The sequence below is a fragment of the Oreochromis niloticus genome, linkage group LG6, assembly GCF_001858045.2.
Source record: "Oreochromis niloticus isolate F11D_XX linkage group LG6, O_niloticus_UMD_NMBU, whole genome shotgun sequence".
Classification (NCBI taxonomy): Eukaryota; Metazoa; Chordata; class Actinopteri; order Cichliformes; family Cichlidae; genus Oreochromis; species Oreochromis niloticus.
In genome coordinates, this window is record NC_031971.2 from 30,584,509 (window position 1) to 30,606,223 (window position 21,715).

General features: G+C 42.8%; 1 protein-coding gene across 3 annotated transcripts in view; it reads right to left on the reverse strand.

Moving 5' to 3' along the window:
- Positions 1-291: 291 nt before the first annotated feature.
- The window catches only part of crebbpa (CREB binding lysine acetyltransferase a), a 39,001-nt gene continuing 17,577 nt past the window's right edge, over positions 292-21,715 (reverse strand). For 2 of the 3 annotated variants that reach the window (XM_005454802.4, XM_005454801.4), the window contains exons 5-30: positions 18,433-18,546; positions 16,892-17,161; positions 16,678-16,777; positions 16,347-16,484; positions 16,124-16,241; positions 15,775-15,946; positions 15,309-15,371; positions 14,260-14,381; positions 13,885-14,097; positions 12,697-12,876; positions 12,103-12,274; positions 11,569-11,687; positions 11,192-11,431; positions 10,766-10,854; positions 9,829-9,909; positions 9,166-9,222; positions 8,112-8,189; positions 7,946-8,013; positions 7,359-7,509; positions 6,455-6,601; positions 6,150-6,263; positions 5,847-6,012; positions 5,505-5,672; positions 5,013-5,174; positions 4,554-4,835; positions 292-4,332 (exon numbers count right to left, since the gene is read on the reverse strand). In XM_005454802.4, the coding sequence (XP_005454859.1) occupies positions 2,017-4,332; positions 4,554-4,835; positions 5,013-5,174; positions 5,505-5,672; positions 5,847-6,012; positions 6,150-6,263; positions 6,455-6,601; positions 7,359-7,509; positions 7,946-8,013; positions 8,112-8,189; positions 9,166-9,222; positions 9,829-9,909; positions 10,766-10,854; positions 11,192-11,431; positions 11,569-11,687; positions 12,103-12,274; positions 12,697-12,876; positions 13,885-14,097; positions 14,260-14,381; positions 15,309-15,371; positions 15,775-15,946; positions 16,124-16,241; positions 16,347-16,484; positions 16,678-16,777; positions 16,892-17,161; positions 18,433-18,546 (5,900 nt within the window). In that variant the 3' untranslated portion in view covers positions 292-2,016. Of the gene's footprint in view, positions 4,333-4,553; positions 4,836-5,012; positions 5,175-5,504; positions 5,673-5,846; positions 6,013-6,149; positions 6,264-6,454; positions 6,602-7,358; positions 7,510-7,945; positions 8,014-8,111; positions 8,190-9,165; positions 9,223-9,828; positions 9,910-10,765; positions 10,855-11,191; positions 11,432-11,568; positions 11,688-12,102; positions 12,275-12,696; positions 12,877-13,884; positions 14,098-14,259; positions 14,382-15,308; positions 15,372-15,774; positions 15,947-16,123; positions 16,242-16,346; positions 16,485-16,677; positions 16,778-16,891; positions 17,162-18,432; positions 18,547-19,157; positions 19,841-21,715 lie in introns of those variants that run through there. The other variant, XM_005454803.4, reaches the window with a different exon arrangement.

Sequence of the window (21,715 nt, forward strand, 5' to 3'; positions counted from 1 at the left end):
AATAATAAAAGTGCCAATTTTTGCTGACAGTCTGGCTTTGGTGGAAATGCATGAAACCGGTTCTAGTTCAGGCACCAGACTCACATGGGTGGAAAAAAGGCATCTGTCACTTTTTGTAAAGTGCTGCATCGATAAATATCATTTTACTAAACAGAACAATTCAACTCCATCTTTTTAAAAGTTCAGGATGAAGACTAAAGTTGAAATAAATTTTAGGTGACATGAAAACCAAACAGTTGTTGCTGGTAATGTAACACCGGAAACAAATGAATACACACCAACAGGAGGAAGTGATGCCTCATTATTTAGTCAACAGAGTACTGGAGTTCTTCTGTTGCACACAGTTTATTTAACAATATGGTATATAAGTAAGAAATGAGTCTTTTACCAGTTTATACAGTGATTTCATTCGCTCTTCCTTATATCTATAGTATTTTGTTTAATAACTTGATTTACAATAGGAGAAAAAGTAAATCCCCCCAATTCAAGTTTTTTTTGTGAGAGGAATGAGGGTTGATGACATTTAGTTCTCCTCCAGGTGAATCTCAAATGTGCCCTTCATCCCCTGATAGCACACAACTTAGTGTAAAATTTGGAGAACTGGGCATCATCCGAGACATTGCCTACAAACAACCACTGATCATTCCACCTCAGCTTAGGGGGCTGGTCTCTTTCTCGCACTCTCTTTACACTTTACAACATTTGTATGACAAAAAAGTATGACAAATTCTTTTTAATGTCAAAGCAACAACTTTCTACACCTGCAAGACAACGTTTCCAAATTCCAGGCCACTGAGTTGTAGGCTGCAGTCCTTATTGGTGAACCAATCAGCTGTATTTCTCTTAAGCCGCGTATCCACCCAAAAGTACCCGGAAGTCGTAGTCACAGAAATTTTTGTTTCCAAGGAAATAAAGTTTAAAGGCCCGTGAACATTAAGCAAAACGAAAAAAAAAAAAGAAAAAAAAATCCGCTGACATATCAAAAAGAGATGACTGCTTTCACACCCTGGAGTTGGTGGTAAAGACGGGTACTCCAATCAGAAATGTTCAGCGCTTCAAACCCAGGGACTTTTTTTTTGGTGGGGGTTAAATAATTACCCCAAACGTAACTGAAAGTATGGTCCCTAGTCCCTGGTAAAAGTTCCTGTGGTGGAAACGCGGCTTTAGTGACTGTGAGGGTTTGTGTCAGTGTCTTCATGTGTTCCTGCATACATGCCTGTTTACACAAACTGCTGCAGGCCATTTCCTACTTTAATACAAATGAGTGCTCTTCATACACACAAAAAGAATGGGAGCGGTCACTGTCCCTGAACGCATCTTCTTGCAGTAATAGTACAACACTAGATTACAATTGCCAGGAATGACAGCTTGTGAAGATAACAAAAACCTGGCCCAATTCCGAGACAAAATATTTTACAGTTTCCAAAGAAAAAAGAAAAAAAAGAAAACAATTCTCAAAGGTACAAAATAAAGATATGAATAATATAATGCAACTTTACATTTTTGTAAAAAAAAAAAAAAAAAAAAAAAAAAAAAGAAAAAGAAAAGAAAGAAAAAAGAAAGAAAAATAAAGGCATGAACCCAAAAACAAACAACCCCCCCAAAAAAAAACAACAAAGCAAAAACAAAACAAAAAAATTTAAAAAATTGAGTACTGAACACATTTGGTCTCAACCAAAAAAATATATTCTTTATGAATTTAATTTCATTTTAAGAAGCAACTTGCAAATCCCTCAACATCTCAAGGAAGAAATACCTACCACTTAGGGTTAGGAAACAATTACATTCCCTAAAGGTTTTGAATTTTTTTTTTTTTTATTTTAAATCAACCAAATTTTCTTGTTTTGTTGCAACGTTTGAAACTTTTTACATGTCAGTACAAAAACCGTTGTCAGCCTTACAAAGAACAAACAAAGCCCTCTAACGGGATAAAGAGTTTGAGGGAAAACTAGGAAGAGGAGTGGGAGGACAGGTCTGTGGGAGTGACAATATGTTCTTTAGTTCCCAGCAGAAATGCTACAATCCCTCCACAAACTTCTCCAGAGTGTCCCCTGTAGCATCTCCTACCATCCCCAAGTCATTGCTCAGCCCTCCTCTGTTGGGCGTATTAAGCTGCGGTAGCATGGCGCTTTGTTCTGGTGTCCCCAAGTGTCCTTGCTCCATGGACTGCAGTGGGCCCCCAAGCCCTGTGTGGGGTGAACCCGAGTGGGGTGGGGGTGGGTGCTGAGGTGAGGGTTGGGGCTGGTTCTGGACCTGCGGCGAAGGACTGGAATGTGGTGGCTGCTGTTGCGAGGGTGGACAAGGGGACTGGACTGGTGCTGGGGAGCGGACCTGGTTGCTGAGGGCGTTCGCTAAAGTAGGCTGGCCGGGGAGGTGGGCTCCGCCTTGAGGCTGCCCAGCCAGGAGGTGGGTCTGAGGGCTCATGGGGCTTGGCTGGCCAGGGGAGCCCATCTGTTGCTTCAGGACAGCCTGCTGCTGGGGAAGTTGCTGCTGCTGCTGAAGCAGTCGTTGATGCAGTAAATTTTGGGTCGAGTCCATCCCCATGCCAGACTGGGCCATCTGAGCCATTGGTGGGAGCTGACCCATGGGCCCCCCAGGTGCCCCTGCCTGCATTTGCATTTGCTGCTGTTGTTGCTGTTGCTGTTGCATGCGGAGCTGGGAGTAGGTGGGTGTTGTACCCTGCGACTGAGCAGCAAACTGACCCGGGTGGCCCTGTGGTAACACTCCCTGCTGCTGCTGCTGTTGTTGCTGCTGCTGCTGCTGCTGTTGCTGTTGTTGTTGTTGCTGCTGCTGCAATAAGAGTTGCCTGCGGAAAATCTCCTGGATCTGGGGGTTTGCATTGTGCGCGGTGCTCAGCTGCCCTTGAGTCCCTAATGCAGCCATGCTCTGCACTTGAGGCTGCTGTGGTTGCTGTGGTGGCATCCCGGTCCTTTGCACTGCCCCTCCAGACATAGCCATATTCTGCATTGCTGGCATGCCAGGCTGCTGTTGTTGGCCTGCTTGTTGCTGCTGTTGCTGCTGCTGCGGCTGGTTGGCATGGTACTTGGCTGTTCGCTGTTTAATGAACGCAGCCATTAGCTGAGGGTTTGATTTGAGGATGTTTAGAACTTGCTGCTGCTGCTGGGGTGAGCTGGGAGACTTTAGGGTGCGGAGGAGATCCTGCAGAGCATTTGGAGGTATAGCTCCAGCTCTCTGGGGAGTCTGTGGCCGGGCACCGGGCTGCTGTGGTATCAGCATCCTCTGGCTTTGCTGGGGTTGCTGCCCTGGTGGCATCATGGCTCGCTGCATGGTCATGGCCTGCTGTGGGGACTGGCCTGGAACAAGACCTGGTTGTTGAGTTTGACCTGGCTGGATGGGGCCTGAAGCGCCACCCCATTGTCCAGTGGCCATACCAGGTTGCATGACTGGTGGTCCCCGGGGCCCAGGCACCATCTGCATTGCTGGCTGCATTGGTGTCGTCATGCGCTGTTGTGGCTGCTGGGGATTCATGGGCAACCCATTCACGTTGACACGGTAGTTCCGCTGGCTCTGCTGGGCCTGTGCCATCATTTCGATGCGCTGTGCCATCTTGACTGCAGCGATGGGAGGTGGCTGCTGAGATAGCTGCTGTGATGGCTGGGGGGGCTGAGGGAGAGGGGACTGCTGCTGGTGTAGAGGGGAGGCCTGGGGCCCAGGTTTGCCCTGAGACACCGGTGCCTGAGCTTGAGCAGCGCGAGCTGCATTGGGGAATGTGGGGGACATGACGCCTGCTGAGTTGGGGGTCTGCGGCTGGTTGGAAAGAGGCTGCTGGGGTGTTTGGGGAGTGTTGGGCTGAGTGTGGGAAGTGGGAGTGGGAGTGCTAGGGGCAGCTGATGGCGGTGGGGATGGTAGCGGCATGGTTCTGCATTGCATGGTGGCCATTCTTCTCCTCATCAACTGGGCCTGCTGGAGCCTGTGCTGCAGCTGCTGCTGGCGAAGCTTGTGCTTGATGTTCAGGCAGAACGGGACAGGACACTTGTTCTCCTGACAGTGCTTTGCGTGATAACAGCATAAAGCAATAAGCTGCTTACATACAGGACAGCCACCGTTGGTTTTGCGTTTGCAACCCTTGGTGTGCTGTACCACTCGCTTCATCTTCTGGCAGGACGGCAGAGAGCAGTTGGCATTGCGACACTGACAAGCGTGGACCAGGGACTGAATGCACCGTTGAATACTTAAACGCCTGCTCTCCTGTGGGCTCTTGGAGGCCTCCCCACTCTGGCTGTTGTTATCATCATCCAGGCCAAGACCCCACTTGACCATCTGGTGCTCGTGGCCCTTTGTGTTGTAGCAATTAATGCAAAGATCAAAGTCCTAAGAGGGAAAAACGAAGAAAAGGGGACATAGTAATTAAAGTCCAACCAAAGATGGTAAACTCAAAAGTTTAACAAATGATATCTCTGATTCAGTTCATGTACGTCATTCCACATATCTGACAGATTTCCACTTCCAATCATCCTTTTTTTCCCCTCCCTAGTTCCAAACTCTGACACAAAATAATCGAGTGTAAAAACAACAGTGCAGTGGAAACTAACCTCGCACACAGTGCAATGCCAGCGTGTCTCCACGTGGTGCTTGCACTCGTTACAAGTGTAGACAAAGCGATCCTGTCCCTGGTTGTGCAGTTCGACAAGCATGCACATGGTGCTCCACTTGCACCTCCTGAGGGAGCTGAACTCCCAGTGCTTGTCCCTTGCCAGAGTCAGGAAGGCATCACGGCCATCCATCAGGTCACAGGAGAGCAATGGGTCGGGGTCCACAATGGGCGGCAAAGTGTTGACCATGGGCCCAGAATGAAGGTGAATCACAAAGAACACCTTCAGCAAAGGAGAGGGAAAAAAAAAAGATTGAGATAGAAAATCAAAATAAAGTATGACTTACTTTCGTTATTCGAACTGTTTCCCGCTAGTTAACCTTTTGATCACATCCATAAAAGTATTGTTCATCACCTCCCGATTTTCACTACCACAAAAAAAATAAGAAACAAGTCTGACCTCTTTATGCTTCTCCATGGTGGCGTACAACTTCTGAGACAAATCATTAGCTACATTCGGCATCCCAGGCTTCTTCTTATTGGCTCGGCTCACGCTGCTCTTGTTTTTATTGGTCTTCTTGTTGTTCTTCTTCTTAGCGTTTTTGCTGTCACTTGGTGTTCCCTAAAAGATATATTAAAGAAAACATGTTATGAATTATTCCATCATTATATATTCTCACTGTTTTCAGTGCTAACAGAATATCTGTAAAATTAGCACAGTGAGCACCAATTTTCACTGTTCATTAGTTACTCTCTGCTTCTGTTTAATGTCATACAAATATCCCAAGGTTTAAGGTAGTAGTACATAAAAATAATTTTTTTAAATTCTTTAAACTCCTTATATCCAATCATTCAACTGCAATGGAATAACAAAGACAGTAACACAACAACATAGTGGAGTTTTAAATTATCTGATGCTCTAGTACATCAAACCCTCGTATAATAGTCATACCTCTGGAGTTTCAGAGGCAGCTGTGTTCTCCTCCTTCTTCCTCTCTTCTTCCTCTTGCTCCAGCTCCTTGATGCTCTCCTCAAGCACATTAGGCCAGAAGTCACCTTCAAAGTAAGGCAGCTCATTGGCGCTGGTCAGCCGGTCCTCAGTCGCCTGTTTGAAGATATCCTGAGAGACGGATGGAAAACACAGTGGGTTAATCCCAACAACAGCTAGCAAGACATCTGATTAATATATAACAAAGGCATCAGTAGTCAATAAAATTATCATCTGCCCTTTACAATTTGGTCACTTTAGCTTTTATGTGGTAATAATATGCAGTCCGTCATTTCGCCTTGTTACCTTGTAGTCATGCAGGATCCTCTCAGCAAAAGCCTTGTCCAACATCTTCCTGTACCACTCCTGCAGTCTTTTAGGCTTGGGGATCTTCTGGTCAGGAGGATGGCAGTGGAAGATGTAGTCGTCACCTTCACTGGGAGGACATGCCCAGATGTGGGCCTGGGCATATCTGTGAACACACGTGAACAGTAAGTCAGGCCAAAGAGATAGTGATGACGTTACCCCGAGACCTGGATCCACTGAGGCGTTTTTACAGTTGTGCAAGTCGTCAGGAAGAACAGAGAAGAAGAACAGAGCGAGCCTTACCCAAGTTTCTTGACATATTCTAGATAGCCAATAAGGATCTCATGGTAAACGGCTGTTCGTAGAATCCGAGGTCTGAAGAAGTGAATACTGTCAAGGTATGATATGTAGACCCGTCTGCAAAGGTTAAAAAGAAGGAAGACATGGTAAATCTTATATCGTTAGCTTCATAGCATAATTGCCTAAGTCACCTTGACCAGACAATGACTTAGGCACTTATGCTATGAAGCTAACGATATGAACCACAGAAAACAGCAAAGAAAGGTAAATATTATTTATTGCTGTGTGACATAATTAAATGCACAGACCTAGTGTTGGGGAATGGGCACTCAGAGCCATACTCCTGTACGTGCATGCCGAAGAAGCACACATCTACACCATCAATTTCCTCAAATGCGAAAAGTGCTTTGGTTCTATAAGGAAAGGCCTCGGGCATTTCACCTGTATCTACAAACCTGTTGAAACCAACAAAAGGAAATATTAAAATGTATAGCCATGATAATATGACTGAGCAATTTTGCATCTGAGGTTTTGCTGAATCTAGTGCCACAACATACCACCTAAAAAAAATATAGCAAATAAATGTTATTCAATACAGTGAATTGAATGTTAATGAACAGTTTTCTCCACTTTTATTGTGACTTTAGAAGCTTTTAGAAAGCTACAGCTACTGGCTTTCCATGTTTGTCACTGCTTTCAGCAGATGTGAAGAACACAATGGGACGATTCAAGTCAAGTTGCCATTAGTCAATAAAAAGCTAAAAGCCTTAAATCATTTAACTTTAAGATAACAGGCTCTTGGAGGAGGGACTCCTCCCTGCAACGATGGGACAAGCATTGTTGACTTTGATCCCATGGTGAATCTAACAACACCGTAAGGCCTCCTAGGAGGGGGTGCACGACATCTCATCAAACAGGCATGTTTCACAATTACTCTGAGTGGGTATAAAATCTTTATAGAGGACATTGCATTCTTTATGGCAATTAAAATAAGCTAGGGAAAAACACAAGCCTTGCCAGTGTATCTACAAACTAAGGAGGTTTGGCTACCCTCACCCAAACTGTTGACTCTTTGGTTATTCATTTATTTGACTAAGGCAACTCTAGTAGACAAGTAGAAAAATATTTTACTTGCAATGGAAAGCATTGGATATTAGAATTTTAAAACCAATCATCCCATCCCTCTTTCTCCTCTGTTAATGATGCTCTTACCTAGCTTTCATGCCTGGTTTAATCTCCACCGTTTTATCAGAGCTTGCCACCACTCGTACAAACACTTCCCCAGCCTCTGGGTGGTTTTGTCGCTTCAAGTATTTATTCACACGGTCCTCTATGTACGTTCCCAGTCGTGTTGCTTGCAGCCCTACAACAGACAAGCACAAGGCAGAAGTTTGAAAAGGGTCAAATCTGTTTCCTTGCATTTGAAAAATGAAAAGCAGGAGCTTCATTTTTCCAAGAAAAGGTACACAACAACCTGCAGCAGTTTACCATGGAGAGAACAACAACATTAGGACACTATTGATGGTCTATGTGAGACTATAAAACTTCAGATCACCAATATGTCACTAACATATTCCATCAAAGTCAGATATGGTCCTCCAGGCCTAAACTGATAATTAATTTACAAGGCTAACACCACACTGAAATGTATGCAGACAATGGGCACATGGAGGAAGTCTTATCTTGTTAAGACAAATCTTCAATAATCTGTTGACATCTGTTGACTGAAAAATACAAAAATAAATAGCCATGAAAGCTGAAGCAAAGACTTCATATCTGAAATAGGGAGGAATACTAACTTCTTGCTGAGAACTTGTTTTCCTTTCGTGTTTTTCCACTTTTCTTCAAACAGTTGTCACAGATAAATCTGAGGAAAAAACAACAACAAATCATGTAGAGGGAGGTTAAACGCACCGTTAGCATAAACACAAATTCACAAAAATCTACAGCGGTCAAAATTCTCACCCAGATGGCCAAATGACCTCGTAGTGTAAGACGCATATTTGGTGCATCTTCCGTCCACAATCTTTACATTCAACAAACCTGAAAAAAGAAAACATTAAAAAAAAAATCATTAATATTCATCATCTTCCATTTATTCAGTTTGGAGTCACAGTGGGGCTGGAGCTTATTCCAGCTGTCACGGGGCACAAGGTGGGCTTAACCCTGGACAGATCACTAGTCTGTTGCAGGGAGTCACAAAGAGATTGAAAACCATTTGTGGATTCTCATCGACAGCTAATTCTGAATCACCAATTTCACATCCCCAACGAACCTAACACATATATCTTTGGACTTTGGGAGGAAGCCAGAGTACAGAGAGAACCCTCTGTGTGGAGTTAGCATGGGATGCTTTCACTTTTCAAATTTAAAGCCAAAAACAAAGAAAAAGCAAGTGCAAAAAAAGAAACGCACACCACTAAAATATCACTCAGTTCTCACACATCGATACAAAATTCACACTATTCCAGTTGTGTTTCCCTGTGGCTATCATTTGTATGAATGTTGATATCTTTACTGCTCGGGCAGCAAGCAACATAGAGATCGTCATTCACGTCAATGTTCCTCCAGTCGTTACGCTCGTGCAAGCCAGCCAATACAAGAGCGCCTTTGTGGGAGGTTTAGCATAAGATTTGTGCACCATATCTAAAAATCACAGTAACCAATCTAAAAGACAGCTACTTTATGACCTGTGCTCTCTAATCCAAGCTCTCACTAGAAGGAGAGAACTTCGACATCAAGTTACACTCAGCAGGTGGTGCTGCTGAGCTGCCCTTGGGCTTCACTCAAACCAAAGAGATTGATCAGAGAGAAAATATGCAGACTGTGCAGAAAAAAAACACCAAAACAAAGCCAGATGTGGGTGGCAGGGGAAAAAAAAACTGTTTAAAGACGTGATCAGCAACACATGAGTAGAAAAAGGCATCAACACATATAAGATTAACTCTGGGAAAAGAAGCAAAGACCGACCCATTCTGAGTTCCTTTCACTGACGGGTGTGTGGTTTGTGTTGACTTACGGTTCAGGGTCGAGAACATCGTTCTTCTTCCGCTCAAACTGGTCTTTCGATATCCTCCTAGAGTGTGAGCAAAATGACCGGAAAAAGTTAACCAAGTAATACCGTGACTATAAAATAGTAGATAAATAACATAGATATGGTTTTAAAGCTAGAGATGTCAATATTTCAGTGGATATTTGCATCTTAACTATGAAGCAATTTTGCTGAAACAAATTAACTTCACTTTTTTAAATTTTGAAGCTCAGACTTAAGAAAAGTTGAATCCAGTCTTTTTTTTCTTCTTTTTCTTAAATGCAGCTGAAATTAAACTTGACCACGACCTTACAATGATCAAAACTGAAGTTTAAAGAAAAATATTATGATCTTGGATTGCAGTTGTTTTCTGTGGTTTGACCAAGGCGTGTGCAACAAACTGCATGTATCCAAACAGGAAATATTGGAGTCGGGAAACATCGTGTGGGATTACACTGTGCCGATTCTCACGTTCGAAACACTGGACATCAGAAAAAAAAAAAAAAAAAAAAAAATCCCTCTCATGTGTGTCTGGTACAGATTTCAACCATGAAGCAAAATCTTGGTGTTGATTTAGTTTCTGTATTTCTATTATAATGAATTTAGTGTCTTAGGATTTTAAGGATTTGCAGAAGCCAATCTTTTACTTACGTCTGTGGTTGTGCAGGATCATCTCCTAACGTCACACTATCCCCCTGGATCTCATTGAAACATTTTTCACAGAAATGATACCTGCAAGAAAAAACAAAACAAAAATCACATTCAGCACGTTAAACACGATTAAGATACCAGAATACAAGATTATCATTGTATTCAAATATGAGTCATATTGCAAAAGTTGATGTTAAGCTATATGATTGAGTTTCCCCTGGCAAATTGTACAAAATAACACTGGATTTTTATGTAGAGCGGGGATTCCCTGAACTCCTATTGAGAGTGTAAATGGACTGCGCTGCAGGAGTCTCATGCCGTCTCTCTGCTGCTGCTGCGCTGCTCAAAAACGCTGCAGTTCCACAGCTTATACAGGAGGGGGTGCAAGGTACACGGTGTAAAGCAATGTGCTGAATTCTACTGAGAAGAGAAGTCAATGATGGGGAAGGCAGTTTGTGGCCTAAACTAAAGCGTTATATTTTCAGTCATCACGCAACACAGGGGGCAGCGAGACTGAATTCACATAGTCCCCTTGACGGATGCCGAGAGAAAAAACAATCAACACATGGCTTGTTTTTCTCTGATCGCCTTTTGGGTGTTTCTTTTAATGTACGATGCTGGAACCTGACAGTTAATAAATGCGAGCAAAACCATTTTGAAGTCTCATACTGTGCCAGGACTTGAAGGGAGAGCCATTAAAACTGTTACTGGTATGACAGCGATCCCACTACAGCTACAGATGAGCAGAACCTGGGCTCACAGGGGATGAGCAACAGTTCAGATGGCTGCAATTTCAGTCCATCAAAACTGTGCATGCAAATATGCGATGCAAATGAGATTGCTCGGTGAGATTAAGCATGTTGTTACCCAACATTTGTTTTCTGACCTAGTTGAACAAAAACACACACATGAAGTACATTTATTCATAAAAAGATACCTGTTCTGGTAACTGTAGTATGTGCCTCCAGTAGGTATGGTGCAGAGCTGCTTGCCATAACAACAGAGGGTTTGAGGGGAGAACTCGTACTGTAAACACAAGATGACGAGAAAGGTCAAGAAGGTCCAAATAAAACTGTTCAAGAAAAAGTTGTCAGAAATAGTGAATCTGAAGATTAGAATTTAGAGTTTTGGCTTTGGTTTGGGAAATCTTTGCCAAATTTCAGTTAGTACTCAAAATGTGGGCAGGTAAAACTCGGGCTCATCTTAGTCAAACTTTAATTTAAACCAAGAGCAGAAGCAGAGTTCAACACTACATTTTTAATATAAATAATATCCAAAAAGTTATTTATAGAAGACAAAAAATATTATCCTGAAATAAAACTGCAGGCATTCAATAATCCATTGTCCACCCACTCGATCTCACCTTTCTCCCACAGCAGTAGCCCAGGCCCTGCATGACAGGGTCAATCTCTGACTCAAACACCTCAGCCAGCTTAGAGCAGTACTTGTAGACACGGGATGTTTTGCGGTTGTAGAGCCAGGCATTGTTGAACATCAGCCAGACATCATCCACATATTGCCAGGGCTCCTGGTACTGGCCCGTGTCAAGTTTGCGCTTTATTGTGGACAAGTCTATTGGGTTCTTCACAATGTCAAAGTAATCCTAAAGACAGAAGGAAGAGGAAAGTTTTACACGATTAAAAGTTAAGATTATCTGTTCACACCACAAGTACAAGCAACACTTTTAAACATCTACAAATGCTTTTGTGTTTAAGCAGGCAGCTGTTGTGTGCTACATACCGGGATACCCAAGAGCATTGGGTCTACTGGTTGTCTAAAGGGCAGGGACTCGGGGTCCTGCCTGTACAGACTCTCCAGAGTTGGCATCAGAGCCTGGCGCAACTCCTCGGGTTTAAAAACTGAAAAGTATACAATGGAAAGCCAAGGTAAGGGAAAATTTGGGGTAAAGGTGAAGAGAAAAAAAAATGAAACAAGAATGTTTCTGTACTGTACATTTAGTTACTCACAAACTACTTCCTTCTAAATTATAACCAATAGCATAATAATTTTTTTCCCACCTTATTAGAGTTCTACAATTTCACTTACATTTCCCAGCCCTTCCGCTCTTTTTATGCTTCTATAAAGCAACATTTATTATTAAAGCTCAAAGTATCTCGAAAGTATCTGGACATTATTCCGCCAGTGGAACTAGTGATCGTATTTTGACTTTATTATTTTATACATTAACAACAATAACTAAAACTCTCCCTGATTACTCAGTAAACCTCTGTTTTGATCAGTCAGAGTTTATCAATCCCCTGGCTTCAGACTCACTTTTCCGCCGTGACTGAGATGGGGATGAGGTGGTTGTGCTGTTAACTCCACCCTCTTCCTCTTCTTTGGGTTCCGTCTTAATTTCCGGCTTCTTCTCCTCCACCTCCATGGGCTCCGGCTTTTCCTCTGGCTCTTCCTTCTTGGCCAACATTGGAGCAGACTCATCTTCAGTCTATAAACATATAGGTAAAAGACATTTCATACCACAATCATGTAAACAATAGTAATAGCCGTCTATTCATGACAGTAATACTCTTTAGAATAATGATTTTCTTGTTTATAACCTTATGTGCTCAATTATTTGTGAATCCCTTGACTTTGTTATTCTAAGCTCTCAAGTTGACCAAATGCTTTATAAGGCATTTTGTAATGCTGACAGCCAAGGACAGCTCACTAGCTTCAACCAGCCAATGGTGTAGGCGGCATGTTGTTTTCTTCATAAAAGAATCCAAAAACAGTGAATCCAAATTAGGTCATGATCTAATGAACAACTATCAGATAAGGTGCCTCTAAATTAAGATGAATTAAAATTATAAACATAAATAAGATTTAGTTTAGGTTTTTACTGTGTTTTAAACTGCAGTCACAGCTCACCTCCATCTTGGGCTCAGTTTTGCCACCACTGGCCTCAAATTCCTGTTGATCATGGTGCGTCTCAGTTTTGACCTCTTGGGTAGGCAGGTCTGCTCCAACATGCTGCGAGTGTAGGTCGGCGCTGGCGGCTGAGGCTGGTGTGGGCACCCGATTATCCAGACTGGCTCCTGGCTGAGACAGCTGAAACCAAAAGAGGAAAAAAAGGACAGGGAAGGACAGAGGCAGAGAGAAAAAAAAAACAAAATACAGTCACGATGTGTTTGCAACAACCTTTTGTTGTTTGTTTGTTTGGGGGTTTTTTGTTTTGCATGCAGGGCTCTGAGGCTATGGCACGAATGCATACCTCCTGTATAAATATCATTGCTCCCTTACATTGAGAGGTGTAATATTCACATTGTGATTTTTGGGGGGGGGGGGCTACAAACAGTGGTGAAAATGAAGTTATTAGACAGAAAAGGTGGATGTGGATGGGATGGTTTGGTACATGGCAGGCAGAGGGATGGGAGTTTGCACGGGAGGGAGGAGGGAGTCAAAAGTGGAGGGCATGCGAAGGGACTCAGTCTCACCGGCGTGGTAGGGGGCTGAGGTGGGGGCTGCGTCTGTGCTGCTGCAGGGAGCTCCGTCTGGGGTTGGGACTGGGTGGGGCAGGGCGGGGTGGCACCCTGGGCTGGGGCTGGGGCAGGGCCAGGGAGGGTGGGGGTAGAGCTGCGGCTGGAGGGCTGGGGGAGCGGCAGGTTAGTGGCCCCCCAGCCGTAGAGGCAGAGGAGGCAGCAGGCGGAGGCGTGGAGTGCAAGGGGGTTTGGGAGGAGGCTAGCTGTGGGCCCAGCGAGGGGCCAAGTGCATTCATGGGGAGGTTAGCACTCTGCTGCTGTTGCTGCTGCTGGAGAGAGGGACACACATAGAGCAGGCAGACACACACACACGATAAGCAGACCAACATACAGTCATAAGGTCAAACAGACGAACACAACATAGCACACAATTTGGGGTTTAGAGAGAACCTTGTGATTGGTAAAAGAACAATTTAAGAGCAATTAGTGTGTTGTATGAATGGTTAAAGTAATTTGAGTTTAGTTCTTCAGCAACTAGTTGCAATTAGCATGATTCTGAACAACTCTACAGAAATCAGCCAATCCAAATCCATTATGGGGCTCAGGTAACTACAGCTCCACCTCCTTCATGTCTCACCTGAGTGACAGCAGCCTGTGCCTGTGGCTGACCCATGCCTGGCACCACTGTGACATTCATCGCACCCGTTGCAGCAACTGGAGCAGATCCTGGAGGAAACTGGTTCTGAGGCAAAAACTGACCCTGGTTGGCAGTCTGACCCACGATGTTTCCTCCGCTGTGTCCAGCGATCATGGCCTGGGCCTGGGGCATCCTAGAGGGAGACATTCCCATCTACGAGGCAGGAAAGAAGATATTACTAGGTGCAGTAATATTATTTATACACTTAAGTTAACTTATGCATTCCTCGAGAGTGTGTAACTGGGTGCCAGCTCATGTTACGTGTCTGCCCCATGCGTGGGTGTGATTTTTGTGGCCCCCGTTTTGCCCCCTTACCGCTGGGACTGAGTTTATGTTCATCTGTTGGGGGTGATTCATGGGTGAGGCAGCTCGGGCTCCCATTGGTGCTTGAGACATCTGGGGATTGGGTAAAGTCATGTGGTTGAACTGGTTGATTCCTGTACAGAGGAGTGAATCAGACATTTTAGAAATTGGCACAAAAAAATAAGAGTAAAGAAATGTGAGCCAAAGCCAAGCTGGTAGAGAAAGATTTTTCCTGATTTCATTCAACTGTAACATCCCCATTCTTCTTCTTGCCTCTCTTGTCTAAGGCTACGTTCACACTGCAGGTCTTAATGCTCAATTCCGATTTTTTGATCAAATCCGATTTTTTTGTCTGCTTGTTCACACTACAAATAAAATGCGACAGCAAACGCGCTCTAGTGTGAACGATCAAAGCGGCCCGCATGCGCAAAAGAAGACGTCACACACAACTCGCTCTGTTTAGACCCAGAGCAAACAATATCGTTTGACTGATGGCCCTTAATATAAAGACTTCGGACTTTACGTTTCCCAATTTTTGCTTTAAGTTATTTTGTTATTTACATAATAATGTAGATAACCTAATAATTATCCTTATTGCTGTTTTAGAGAGGCGGTGCTTAAAAGGATAGTTGCAGATTTCTGTCAGAATCTGCAGATTATACAGTACAAATAAAATGTTCACGTTGTCTTCCCAACAGTTTCACTGACATCTACGCTGGATGGCCAGGAAGCGTTCGCGATGTCTTCTCGGCGCTGATAATTGGCGTCTGTCCTGTGTCAGTGACGTAAAAGACGGATCTAATGCGACATGACCGTTCAAACAGCAGTCGCTTTCTAAAACATCGGATATGTATCGGATTCAGTACCACATACGAAAGTGACCCAGATCGGATTTGAAAAAAAATCGGATTTGATGCGCTTTCGCCTGCAGTGTGAACGTAGCCTAATGCTCATCATTTCCTGTACCATACTTTTTATGCAGTGTTAGTAATAGTAAGCATGTCTGGCTATTTCACTTTTTGTGCAGGCTCAAACTCCAATATGCATTATTAAAAATGTACCTTGTGAAACCTGCATGCGACTCATGATCTGATTTGGCATGTTGGGAAGAGGAACAGGTCCATCTGGAAAAACAAAACAAAACAATTTGTACAAAGATACTTACTGTTAAAAAAACAACAACAATAACAATTAAAAATAAACTGCAATAAATAAGCTGCAACGTCAGAGACAGATACTGCTGTGGGTAGGCTGCTCACTGAGCTCAGCTCATATATCCATTTTCAATTTTAGACTATGGGGGGGGGGACGAGCTATTGAAGGTGATTAGACCTGTTAATGCACATATATAACAGGGCAGTATGGATCAAGACTCTGGGCATACAAACATGACTAAAAGAACAATTTGTGATTCTGCCATAAGCCTTTCAAATTTAGACAGGCTGTATATAACCCTAACTGGTAACTAAATCAATTTGAAAACAATGAGATTTTACCCAAAACATGTTCATATAATCTTACACTTACTCTGTGGGCGTGGGCCCAAGGCATTGGGCTGGGCTAGGACTGGTTGCTGGGTTCCCTGGGCAGCCATAGGTGCCTGGTTGATGATCTGTTTCTGAAGCCTTGAACGCCTCTTCTCCTCCAACTCCTTTTGGATTTTGTATATTTTCTCAGCCAAGAAGTGATAGTACTCGTCCTAAAAGGAAGAAGGTTGGAGGGATGGAGAAAGGCAATGTTAAACATTGAGGGAAAAGGCATATTCTGTGAAATTTTGAGCTATGGTAAAAGCCTTTGAAAAGCGTTTGATCTTGAACGTGTCAAGTTGAGCAATTCAAGTCAGTCCCTGCCTGATGCGGTTTTTCAGGATACTTACCCGGCTGTTAGCCGACTCATACATATCACCTTCCACCTTTCTGGCGTAGGCCACTAAGTTCTCCATTCGTCTGTCCTTCAAAGCTGCCGGATCAGGGGTAGGGAATATGGCTTGTACTCTGTCGCAGGAAAACACAAGATAAGCAAATATAGCCTTGAAAAACAAAATCAAAAGGTGACTAACAGGTAACAGTTGGCTCTCTCCAGCAGAGGTATACACTTACAGTTTGTGTACGAGGTGATTGCGCAAGTCCTGAGTGACGTGCTCATGCCAGGCTTTCCTGGAGCCTGTGGCAGAGACAGGTGCTGCTGTGGGTAGGCTGCTCATTGAGCCCACAGCTGACCCGTCTGACAGCAGCTGACTGTAGATGCAAATGGAGAAAATTTAGAAATCACACAGCCATGAATATCTATTCCTATGGTTACTCAATTTTAAAACTAAAAAAAAAATTATAATTTAAAAAGAAACCCTAAAAAAACCCCAAACAAACAGGCCAACAAGAACTTTTAATAGATGCAATGTAATTATTGTTATTATACTTGACAGAGACTAACTTGTTAGTGTTGAGTGTATTGGGAAGGGAGTCTGTGTGCAGGTTTGTCTGTTCTGAAGTGGGCACACCCATTGCTGCATTTCCAAGAGCCATCTGGTTACCTGTGAATACAGAATACAGTGAGCAAACGGCACTCCCTTGATTTAAAAATCAAACTCGGTGAATAAAATATGGCTATGAACTGTTGTTTTTTTAAGCATAAAAAATTAATTTACCAAGTGCACTGATGGGTCTCATCTGCTGTGGAAGTTGTTGTTGAGCCTGGGTGTTTGGTGCACCTGCTGTCTGTCCTGCGCCTGGAGCCTGCTGGGTTGGAGCCTGTCCAGTGGCCTGACTGCTGTAGGGCAGCCCAAGTGCCGCATAAGCTCTCTGCATTGAGCTGGGGTCTATGGGGGCTGAGGTACTAATGGTGGGAGTACTAGGCTGGCCCACGCCTACAGAGGACATGGAGTTCTGGAGGCCCGTATTCGGGGAGCTTAGCATGGCTGGGGAGGGATATCAAAAAGTCAGCCCACAACATCCACATGACATCATAGTGTTTTATACTGGCAACAACCTGCAACCTGCCTCTTACACCAATACTGCAACAAGATGAGTCTGTACACAAAATGCACATGTGGATACTACGAGCCAACTGACAAAGATATGAATAGAAACATTTTTGGAATATAGAATTAATTCAAATGCAGTAGCCTTTTTAAAAAGAATACTTCAACAAATAAAAACAAAAACACATCTGCATGCTTCGACTTCGGGCAAGATTAAGTCACAACACGGCAGCATGATACAATCAGAACATTAGTGTAAGGTAAAATGCTTTAAAAAGCCGGGGACTGAATAAATGTATAAATCCCTTTAAGGGGAAGAGTATTAGCGTATTTTTCCGGGTTCAGGTGTTGGTTGGGCTAAAAGAACAAAAAAACGTCTCTTAGTATGTGCAAAGACTCGAATCAAATGAGGCAGAACAAAGAAAAACTACACCATTTGCATTGGCAGGAGCACAAGCCTCAACATCATGTTCTTTAACATGCAAGCCAAACTGGGGAAGACTAAGACTAAAATGCTTTAAGTGTTGAAATATGAGGTGCCAAAATAAAATCAAATCAAATCCAAGTAATCTAGGCAGAAGAATGAGATGATAGGACCTAAAATACAGCAAACCAGCCGGATGATAGCAGGTACATGAGAGAATCAACACCAAACAGGAACAACAGAAGCTTCCAGTATGTGTTGGAAAGAGCGTCAAACTCAGCTCTGTTCTGGTAGAGAGAAGAAGTAAATAACCCAACAGCCAATTGCTCTGTCGGACTCCATGAGCGCACGCTCTCTGTATCCTCTCTCACCCTCAATCACACTGCTATACCTCCTGTGTGTCAGATTACAAGCCCAGCAGGACTTCACTCTTATTCGCTGAGTGCTTTTAGTCATCACGGAGAAGCAAAGGCCTAGAAATAAATAGCCCGACTGACTCTGAATGCCAAGATATACATAATTCTAACACACACTCTCCTGACTTTCAAAAGCAAGCCTTTCTAAAAATGCCATTACTGTGACCATTAGAGCTCAATATACCAATCCTGTAATGACTGAGATACAAATTGAGGCTGTTGAAAGAAAGCTCACCAGGTTTCAGTATCTTGCTTACCAAGAACAATTTCTGAAAACAATTTCAGCCTAGTTTTGGATTTCTGCGGATATAAGTGGCCTGACAATGCTTAGGCGATGGTAGGCCAGAGATCGCTACTTAGCTACTTACGCTGTTGGGTGCGCTTGTCGCTGGCATTCTTCAGCGGCAGGCAGACGGGACAGTCGTGTCGAGTGCAATTTTTCCAGTGGGAGATGATCTGTCTGGACGACGCACAGTGAGCCACTGCAAGAAGAGAGGAAGAGAGAGGAACAAGGTTGAAAATTGTGATACCATCTGTCATATTTGGTCACATCCAACCTGACTAACTTGAACTCATTATGGTTGTTGCATTTATTCCAGTAAGACGACATTAAATTAAATTTCATTTTATTCCACACTAGTCAACCTGTAACCAACATCGCTTCTTCCCTCCTCCTTTTTTATGTTTACCAAGAATACCCAGCTGCAGATTTACTTCATCTGAACAACATCTATCACAGACAAGGCACTTGTGGTAGATTACATCACTTCAAAAGACCCAGGTTGAACAATTCAAACCGGACGTTCTTGATGGATCTTTGATTTAACATATGATTCACAGTTGTTAGTGGGTTCTGTAATGTACTGGCTAATTGCCCATCTAACCTCAAGCTTGCCTCTTTTGGGAAAGTTTTTTTTTTTCCTCAAACTGCATAACAACTGGTCATAAGAAAATTCTACACAGAACGCTAACACACAAAAACTTGCTACACCACTCTTGTTTACTTGTCCTCTGAGAAAAAAGAAAAGAAAATTACAACATACTGACACAGTAAATGAGAGACACTGGAGAACAGTCCAAAAAGTTAGCTCACCATTTCAGCCCACTGCAGTAATTTTCCCTCTTGAAAGGCTGCCGGTTGAGCCTAGTGGAGAGGGGACCTACACTGCATTTCCTAATGGGAAACTGAACAAACCGGGGTACTTCATTTCATCTCTGGCCAGGCTAATGTAGTAGGAGCTAATCTGACAAGAAATCACAACCTGGCGCTTGCTTGCTCCTTGGCACTAAGTAAATGCTGGTCCACATTAAACTGCTACATGGATTCAAGGGCTAGGCAGAAATTAACATAATTATGTTTTATTATTTTTGTAAGAAAGCCAAAAGAGCTGGCAACGACTCAAAGTACTGCTATCATACTGGTATCTTTTTATAAATTCAGTATGCAAAGAAAAGCTCTCATATTTAAGTCCACTGCCAATCCAAGCACGACTCACACTGCTCACACTATAGACTCTGGGGTTTCTCACTTGAAAATAAACGGAGCCAACAGACATCAGATAAATCTAAAACGTTAGTGATAACTGTGTGTCGGGGAACAAAATCTCACTACACAGTTATTTCAGTGGTGCTGAGAGGCAAGGATCCAAACCAAGAGGAAATGAGCTGGTATGGAGAGAGCAGACACAGACTCCTTTACACTTAACACACCTTGGCCTCTTGTGTGTTTGGCTTGCAATTGAACTTGAGCATTCAAGCCCAAAAGCTGTGCAAAGGACACAGAGCCAAATTTAAATGAGAGTAGCTTTGGGGGAATTTTTCATGGTAGGAATGCTGGGGGTGACACAGAAAGGAGCAGACAGAAACAAACAAGGAAAAATTCACCAACAGAGTGAAATCAACTTGTGGAAGGAGCAGGAGCAGACTTAGTCACAAACAACGATAAGTGTGGGAGTTTCCCTTGTGCAAAGTCTGGTTAAGATAAATAGACCTACAGCAACCATCAAACTTGCATATGATAAAAATGGACTTAAATTGGACTTAAAAACTAATATATCATCTATGAATAACAAAAAGCTCATCATTAAACACAATAGAGATATATGAAAATAATTATGAAGATATATTGAGTTAGGAAATGTTTTTACTGTTTGTTCCTTTGTGTTGCAGATTTGCTAAAATTGATGAAGCTGACACGTCCATTAGTTTACCTCAAATAACCTAATCACAAAATATACATTTCAAACATATACAGAATAAAGAGGAAAAACCCTAAACTGTAGGCGATTGTGGAATTTTTAAAACTCTAAAGTACCCGAGGCAAAAGGGGACAGGCTTGAGAAACTCAATTTTATGTTCATGATCCAACAAATAGAGAGGACAAAAAACAAAACATCAAGTTCAGTGTCTCTCTTTACAAAGGATGGAGAGGCATGAACCATAAAACCTTTGGGTGTCTCTAGAAGCACACTAGCTTCAAAAACCATGAGATGCATGAAGGCAGGAATTTCTGAATTTCTAAATTTGGACAAAACAAGAACGGCTTTGGTAACCAAAAAACCCACTTGTACCTTTCCATTCACCTTTCAGCACAACAATAACCCAAAGCATACTGCCAAGATGCAGCTGGAGTAGCTTTGGGACAATTCTGTGAGTGTTCTTGGTTTAACTGCCAAGATCAAGGTGCACAGAGCTTGTGGAAACTTGGCCAAGAAGGAGGTTCAAAGAAGCAGTTCCTGCCAAAGGGGCTCCTACATGGAGACTTATACATCTGAAGATGTTTGTGAATGAAATCCAATGGAAAATTTATTCCATGAATCAAATCGCTGTTTCGGGATGATGACAAAAAGGCATACTTCTACCAAAAATAGCAACACAGATGGCCACAATATGAGAATAAATGAAAAGAAAGCTGCTGCTAAAAAAAACATCCCAAATGCATCCTCAAATGTCAGCAGTTTTCTTCTAGAGGCAGCTACTGATCAGCTTTGTGTGTAAAATAAGTAGAATTATCACTGTGTTTGTACATTCTCCCCGGGTACCCTGGCTTCCTCCCACAGTCCAAAGACATGCAATTTGTGAGGTTAGGTTAATTAATGATTCTAAATTGCCCATATGTGTGAATGTGAGTGTGAATCGATTGTCTCTATGCGTTAGCCCTGTGACAAATTGGCGACCTGTCCAGGGTGTAGCCTGTCTCTCGCCTTATGATGCCTGGGATAGTCAAGAAATATAATCAAGAAACTATTTTTCCATCTGAAATGGTAACACAGCAACTGAATCTACAAATTCAGCTGTCAACACAACACCACCTGAATTAAATAAACCTTAGATTCAGTTACCAATATTGAATCTTAGCAAAGAAATCTCACCCAGTGCAGATTCTTTCCCTGGGGAAAGTCCAGTCTATGTGGCTCAAAATCCTGTGTCTCAAAAAAGTGATGTTATGATGTTTTAATTTCTAGCTTGTATGTCATTTGTTTTACTACTCTTATGGGTAGGAGGGGTAAAAACAAGTTAATACCAAATAGATAAAGTTATAGATAAAATAGACCATCTTTTTTGTGGTTAAGGGCAGTAGAGGCCTTGAGAAATGCAAAATAAACAAATAAAATAAAAAATGTTTTGTTAAAAGTAGCTTGAAAAAGCTGC